The sequence below is a fragment of the Cokeromyces recurvatus genome (genome assembly GCF_025118155.1).
Source record: "Cokeromyces recurvatus strain NRRL 2243 chromosome Unknown BX663scaffold_6, whole genome shotgun sequence".
NCBI classification, from domain to species: Eukaryota; Fungi; Mucoromycota; class Mucoromycetes; order Mucorales; family Mucoraceae; genus Cokeromyces; species Cokeromyces recurvatus.
The window spans coordinates 120,013-128,190 of NW_026251392.1; the positions used below are offsets into that span (position 1 = coordinate 120,013).

The 8,178-nt window shown below is 36.5% G+C and overlaps 1 protein-coding gene across 1 annotated transcript; it reads right to left on the minus strand.

Moving 5' to 3' along the window:
- Nucleotides 1-1,362: 1,362 nt before the first annotated feature.
- Nucleotides 1,363-2,329, minus strand: BX663DRAFT_501143 (uncharacterized protein). The gene is made up of 4 exons (XM_051526444.1): nt 2,183-2,329; nt 2,084-2,121; nt 1,834-2,009; nt 1,363-1,755 (listed from the first exon to the last, which is right to left on the minus strand). The coding sequence occupies exons 1-4, from the start codon at nt 2,279-2,281 to the stop codon at nt 1,454-1,456; spliced, it is 615 nt and encodes a 204-aa protein (XP_051384942.1). The 5' UTR covers nt 2,282-2,329; the 3' UTR covers nt 1,363-1,453.
- Nucleotides 2,330-8,178: the final 5,849 nt, after the last annotated feature.

The window sequence follows — 8,178 nt, forward strand, 5'->3', positions numbered from 1 at the left end:
TACTCTTGCTTATCTTAAAATTTAAAACAACTTAAAACCGAATATAGCACCTATATTCATCATATACTGATTTGCAATAATTATGGTATATTTTTGAATAGTAGTATTATAGCCTGTAAAAAAAAAACGTGTTTCCCATTTCAACAGAGATATGCGCTGGTCGGGGACGATCCAATATTTTTTTTTTTTTATAAACAATGAAATAGAAGCATCACAACGAATATGGTTGGTTCTTTGGAGGAGAGACTTAAAGATTTATACAGGTAAGATAATCGTTATATTACAATAAAGAACATACCAGATTACTAAATTATTTTGTTTTTTTTCTAATTCGGTATATGTTGCTTTTTTCAAGTTGTTTCTCTTCCTCCTCCTCCCCTGAGCTTTTTATAGGAAATTTTACTATAGGTTTTCAAGCTTCTTATTGTAATATTATTAAATGATTATTTATGAAATATTTCGTAGTCAATGTAGTAAACACCTAGAGGAAAGCACAAAAGCAAATTATTTTTTATTAACAAAACAAATTAATTTGTTCTCAACTATGTTTTTACTGGCGAATTTAAAAATTTCGGGAAGCGATTTGAAAAACAATAATTTATGAACTCACTGTAATTAAAATAGTATCCATCAATAATTAATAGTTTTCTTTTTCTGATCTACTATTGCTAATAAATCATAGGTTACGTTTCAATTTGTGTTCAAATATGTAGGATTACTACCTTTTCTATCTTTCAATTTTTTTTTTCTTCTTCTTCTCAGGAATGGCTTTCTAAGGCTTATTACTGATAAAGTAATAGCAGTAAATCCTTATTCACAAACTACACATACTTCTAAATAACTCCTTTGTCGAGAGAGGTATTGCTGCCTTGGTTAGCTCTCCTCAAATAACAGAGACGATCTAGACTTCTTTTTACTATGTATGTTGAACTCAGCTTTGTTAATAAATGTATATAATGTTTAAAAATTATTGTAAATAGAAGACTTAACAAGGATGGAATTCTCACTCAGTATATAAATATGGAGCCAAAACACGTAATACTAAGATGATCAATACTTATTATTATTATTGTTATTTATTTGTTTCACTTTAACTAATTGTTTCTGCCCTTTTTTTTCCAGATTTTTTTTTGTAGACAATCAAAGTAAATTAGAACCAATTAAAAAATTATTAAAAAATTATTAAAATAAAAAAAAAAAAAAATAAGCGTTAGCTCAACTGTTACACCACATAATGATATATTAAAAAAGAAAAGGAACTTCATATATTTGTAAAGTTATAAAGTAAGATATTAAGAGATAATAAAATTCTACTAGATAAATAAAATGTAAGAGAAAGATGACTTTTACAATAAATTTAAGGTTTAAATGCTAACAAAAAAAAAAAAAAAAAAAGGAAGGGAGAGAAAAAAGAAACGTTATACTGTATATAACAAACGTGCTTTTATACTATTTAAAGTAAAAGAGCTGTAACAGCAACAGCAATACCTGCAACTCCAATCATACCAGCCTTAAAGTTGGAAGCACCACTGGTTGATGTAGTAGTAGCAGCAGTATTAGATGAGCTAGGAGTCTTATCACCGCTTGTAGTAGGCTTAGCAGTAGGGTTGCCAGTGCTAGCGCTACCAGTAGCAGAAGAAGTAACAGCAGAGGAAGTAGTTAAAGTAGTGACATTAGTACCAGGAGCAACACCTAAAATTGTGAAATAAGTGGAGTAAGTGCGGCCTCCATTATCACCAGTGAGAACAAGAACGTCTAAAATATTCAAACATGTTAATATAAATAAATAAAAAATATCGCCTGATAATTTTATACAAAAACATATATACTTACAAGAAGGGTTAGTTTCAACAGTATGGGGAATTTGCCAATTGTAAGAAGGAGGATTGACAGGAATGGGAGCAGAAAGGATATTAGGAATATAAGTTTGCAAGTTTGAAGAACTGCCTTCCATTAAAGCAATAGAATTGATGTTCTTTGATGCGGTGCTGCTACTAGCATTAACAGTCCTATAGACAAAAAAAAAGGGGGGAAGTTAGTAACAAATATCGAGATTTCGAGAAAAAAAAATATAATTAGTTACCAAGTAATGGTAAAAGAACTACCAGCTTGAAGAACTTGCTATAATAATTCAGGTGTTAATTACATATAAAGTATCAATTTTATATAATGGAAAACTTACACCGAGAGAAGGTAAGGTGACAGCAACGCCTGCATCGGGAGTTTGAGCATAAACAGCAGAAGCAATAACGGAGAGAATGGTAAGGATAGTAAACTTCATTTTTATTATTTTATAAACAAGGAGGTAAAGGAAAAGAAAAAAAAAGAAATCGAAAAAGAGAAGGTAGCAAAACATTTTTTTTTATATAAAATTTTTTTGTGTAACTTCACTCGTGCACAGAATGAAAATGCTGATATTTTTAGATTTACAATGCCAATTTGAAAACGAGATATTTATTCTCCGTTTGGTGCTCTCTACTGATACGATTAAATTCTGAGTTTTATTATTATTATTATTATTATTTTTTTTTTTTTTTTTTTTTAATTTTCAGGCATTGAGCAGGTAGCGACGAAATAAATGCGCAATATTGCCCGAGCCAGTTATAGAGGGGAAATAAGAATAAAAACCTTCCTAAAGGACAAGAAGGGAAAAAAAAAAGAGCAGTATTTTGGAATTAAGAGAAAATATAAGGAAGAAAAAGCGAAAAAGTGAGAAGAAACAATTTAAATACAAATAAGACCAAAGTGACCAGGAAGACACACACTATTACTTGGATAACCAATTCAACAGCTGGAGACCAGGATCGACAGGATCAAGAGGAAATTCATCATGAAAGTAGTAATCAAGTTCATGTAGAATCGTATAAATAATAGGCCATAAAGTATACCAGCTCGTGCAATCAGAAGGACGACGAGGTTTATGTAGTGGAAGCAAGTTGAGGAGGAACGAGATAGGACCTTTGACTAAAGTAGGCATGTAGAGACGATGATGTACATCCTTTAGGTTTACCACCCGGTAGCCAGCCAAGTCGCCATCGAAGCACTCGGCTACGTTCTAAGGTAGTCATTGGTAAGTAAAGGATGGGATCCAATTCAAGAGTGGGGCGTGAGGAAGACAATAGGAGGGAGTTAGTATCTTGACGAAGGTTTTGAAATTGATCATCTAGGAACTTAGCACGAAGAGTGTAGAATTGTTTTCGGTCGAGCGTTGAGATATTTGATGAGCATAGGTGTGTCCACAATGTAGTTTGAGCCAATTTATACCAGTGGGAATGACTATTTGAGAGCTGAACATGAGGCAAAAGATGGGTAAGAAGAGTATCTGCTGGTAATTGGGAAGTTCGAAAGAGGTATTGCGCTTGGAGGACTGCAATACGGGTCTTCATGGATGGTAGGTTGACAAGATGAAGCATGACTTTCGCCGAGGACCGTGAGTGACCACCAAAGATACGTCGAATACATGAATTTTGAAAGGTATCCAGTGCTTTGGTAAGTTTAGCAGAGAGAGGACTAATTGCAAGACCATAATCTAACTGAGAACGAACCATTTGACTATAAAAACGACATGCAAGCAGAGGTGGAAGACCTTTGGAGTTGAGACCAATAGCAGCAAGTTGATTCATAGTGAGAGAGGCTTTATTGATATTATGTTGGATTAGAGCAGCATAATCAAGTAGACCACCAGGTTTTAGAGGAACACCAAGATAAGAAAAGGAGGATTCTTTGGGAATAGCAGTACCATATAATTGATACGGTTGAGGATCATTGGTAGGAGCGACTATGACACATTTTAATGGGTTCCACCGATAACCTAAGGAGTAACTATGAACTTCGCATTGGTGCAGTAAAGAAGCGAGTTTCTCAGGGGAGGCAATAAGGACGACATCATCAGCATAGAGTAGACAATTAAGGGACGGTACAAATGTAGTAACTACATCAGTAGTGGAGGAGTCATTGAGTTGGTGTGGTAACCTCAAACGAGCTGGAAGTTGGTTGATATAGATTGAATATAGAAACGGAGAGAGAATATACCCTTGTAAGACGCCAGTGACAGGAGAGAAACGATACGATATATGATTATCAAGAAGAACTTCAATTTGAACCTGATCAAAGAGATTTTTGAGAACTCCAAGCAAAGCCGGGCAGAGATGAGGTTGAAGCACTTCCCAAATATAGGAGCGATCAACAGTATCATACGCTGATTTGATATCTAAAAAAGCAAGGGTAGGAAAACAATTGTGGTTACGCCGAAGAATAGAGCAGATCTCGACAAGACAATGAACTTGATCAAGAGAGCTACGAGATTCACGAAATCCGCCTTGAGCAATATCAAGAGTAGGGGATTGATCTAATAGGCTAGGGTACAAGCATTTTTCAAATAATTTACGAAAAATAGATGTCAAGCTAATTGGTCTAAAGTTCCCTGGGTCACTTTTGGAGCCTTTCTTGTGTATCGGTACTACCTGCGCAACTCGCCATGATAGTGGAGTATAGGAACATTGCCAGCAGGTACGAAAGAGATGTAGAAGCTGGGGAACCAAAGTGTGAATTAGGGGTAATAACATTTCCGTCTGTATGTGATCAACACCAGGAGCTTTTTTACGAGGCAGTTGTTTTAGAGTCTCATGAATTTGTTCAGATGAGAAGGGACAAAGATTTAAATTAAAAGGAAGACCACTAGTTATAGGAGAAGATGAACCCAAATTAGATGGTGAAGTGAGGAATTGCCCGGCATAGATACTTTGAAGATGGTCGGCCATAACGTCAGCCAGAGTACGGTTAATATCTGGATCTGGTGAGAAGGAAGGCTTCACCGATCTGTTTTTACGAATTCTGCTGAATCGTGCAATTGCTTTAGTATACTCGCCTTTAGACATCTCGTCGCAAAATTGTCTCCACGTTCCTATACGCCGTTGTTGGATTAGTCGTTTTAGTAAAGCAGTAGTTTCTTGATGTTTTAACCAATAAGTTAAGCAATTCAGTCCATTTGCTTTTCGCCATTTCTTGTAATAGAATTGTTTAAGCTCGAAAGCAGATGTCATTTCAGCGGTCCAGAACTGTTTTAAAAACACATCAGCAGTAGTATCCTTTTTTCCACAGATTTGATCCAACGATTCGTAGATAGTTTGGCATAGTGAAGTTGAGAATTGGTCGATGTAAGCACGAGCAGCATCTGTATCTTGAAACGTTGGGGCTGAAGAGTCTACTATACGCATCTTTTTAGCACTATCATTTGCATACTTAGCTTGGTACCTTTCATAGTGATCTAATTTTTTCAGCTTTTTCAATCGCCAGTGTGGACGATGGACCTCAACGGAAAGGTTGTGAGAAGAATGGACTTGGGGTAGATGAAAAGAGAAAGTCATAAAAGTGTGGTTAGAATTTAATGATAGATCGTCGCGGATATTAAGGTCAGGTGTCTCCAAGTCAGTATTGCTAAGGAAATAATCAATGATACTTGTACCATGATAAGTATAACTAGTCGGTTGTCCAAAAGCCAGCCGTTGGTTCCATAGAATCAAACCGTGTGCTTCCATCCAATTGTAAAAGAGACGTCCGCTTGTGTTCCACCGACTGTCACCAACCAACTCGCCAATACGAGAATTGAGGTCACCACATATAATAGTCTTGGTTGTGGAAGGGTAATCCATAGGTAATAGTGAGAGAATTTCTGATATTTGATCTGATTTTAAAGAGGGGGGAAGATATAAGCAATGAATTAATAAGTTAGAATTTATAATGATTGATAATGTAAACTTGGCCAATAATGGATTGACATGGTTGATATGATGAATTGGAAGTTTGAAGTCCGGATTAACAAGAAGAGCTAAACCAAGTTGACCACGATGTTGGTTATAGGAGTTTACCGGAATACCGTAGGTATGGAATTGTTTCCAAGTGGGAATTGGATATTTGTTGGGAGATAGTAGCCATGTTTCAGTAATAAAGAGTAGAGATGAATTTTTAGCAGTATTTAATACAGGATAAATAGATTGTTTAGGGAGACCAGTAGCATTAAAAAGTGATATTCTCAATGGAAAACCACTCATTAGTTCAAATTAGTATGGGTGGAGTTCACATCATCTTCATCCATCGCACTCGCGTGAAATTTAGAAGATTCAGAAGCAGCAACGTCAAGCTCGAAGATGTCCTCTTGGGGGCGACTGGAGTAGGGATCAGTAGTCAGTATGTCAGCAAGTTGGTCTTTGGTAATCCAGGTTTTATGGGCAAAGAAACGTGCCACAGCATATTTAGCCGGACCACGGATATGAATAAGAGCTTTTTGGAGACGTTGATTATGAAGATCACGAGCGACCTGTTGACGTTGTTCAGTTGATTCATTGGCATATTTGGGATCTTTGAGTACACTTCCATTACAGGGATCAAAAGTAGTATGGAGTTTGATGCCTCGTTTAGTTAACAGTTCTTGGAGTTCAGGAGCATAGTCATTATGGACGAGCACTGCAACAATGTTGCGGTCAGGGTAGTGTAAATCTAGGAGACGACCATTGTTGACTCCTAGTTTCTTTAAAGTAGTTCTTAACTTACCGAGGGGAACACGTGCCTTGGTAGGTATATGTAAGTATTGGAAACCTTGAGTAGCTGAAGGGGCTTGAAAGAAACGAGCAGCAGCAGCTTCGCGTTTCGCATGGTGTTGGACTAGATTCTTTTTGAGAGCTAAGACTCTTTCTGGTTGGTGCCAGGGAGCCGAGGAAAATTGTGTATCTGGAAGAGTAGGAAAGTCGTCCTCGTCAGTGCTAGGTTGGATGGCGGCAGGAGGTAGTTGTAGTGGAACTGATCTAGAGAGACGGAGTTCTTCAGTAAGTTGCACAATTACTTTTTGTTGTTCTGCAAGCTGGGTGGTTAGTTGGGTAATCATATTAAAAAGCGCTTGTACGTCTGGTGTAGCACTATTGTCGAATTGGGTTACGGGGACAACAATGGTAGGGGTTGGAGTTGCTGTTGGGGGTACATTGTTAGATATATCTTCTACCATCCTTGAGGGAGCAGTGATGATATCAAGCATTTCAGGTGCATGTATAGTATGAGAGCATAAGGTACACTTGTAACAGGGTTGGTAGTGGTGCGTTTTAGAAGGAGAATCACCCTTACTGTGATAGGTAGTGACTTTTTTGCATTCAGGACATGGTATCGCTTTGCGATGTTCAAGGAAGCCTTTTGCAAGGGCTGCCAGTTCTTCTTCAGATAAAACTCGACTAGGAGTCTTATTATATTTATGTCGATTAGGCGGCATTTACCTAGTTATTGCGATGTTTTTCAAGGTGTTGAGAGTTTTGAATGTGTATATAGTGTTGTAAATGTCTTTCCAAGTTTAGTAATAGTGTTGGAAAGCCAGACCTTCTCTACTGATACAGGGTTTTAACCTAAAATTAGACAATTGCAAATTTTTTCTTAGACATTTTAAATTTTTTCATTAGACGATTTTGCAATTTCTGTGGACGATTTGATATTTAGAATGAACGATTTCAAAGTGTTATATTAGACGATTTCAAATTCATGTTAGACACATTGCCATGTTTTTTAGACACTTTGTTTTTTTTGTTTAGACTTATCTTACCATTTTGGGTTTAATGTCCTGGTTGTATTTATAAGTAGTTTTTTTCTTTTTTCTTTATTATTCTTTGTGGTAATCAATATGAACTGATTTTTGGATTGACTTGGTAAGTTCGCTTACTTAGCAAAACATTGGGTTGAAGTGCACATGTTAGATACATTAGGCGAATGGACCTGTAAGGCCACCAAACCTTGCCCAAGCCTAGTAGCTGACCTATCAGCAAGGCTATGGTGTGAATGGATGATCACGTACTCCTACAAGTAACAACATAGCAGCATCTTCGCCAAAGGTTTTGACAAATGTGCACATATCATTTTTATGTGAAAGGACCTGCAAGGCCACCAAACCTTGCCCACTACCTGGTAACAGCAAGACATGCCATTATCTCTTGCCAATATATTGTTTGTTAATCCTTTTTTTTAGGACATTAGTCATACACAGCCAGCCATCTGATGGTCAATAAGTGAATATAGAACATGGAAAGTGACGTTTTGAATCCACACGCCTGTGAAGTGTTTTTTTTTTTTTTTTTTTTTTTTTTTTTACTGTAACAAAATGCATTAAATCAAGTCACTTTATATGTTTTCAAATGAACGATATTA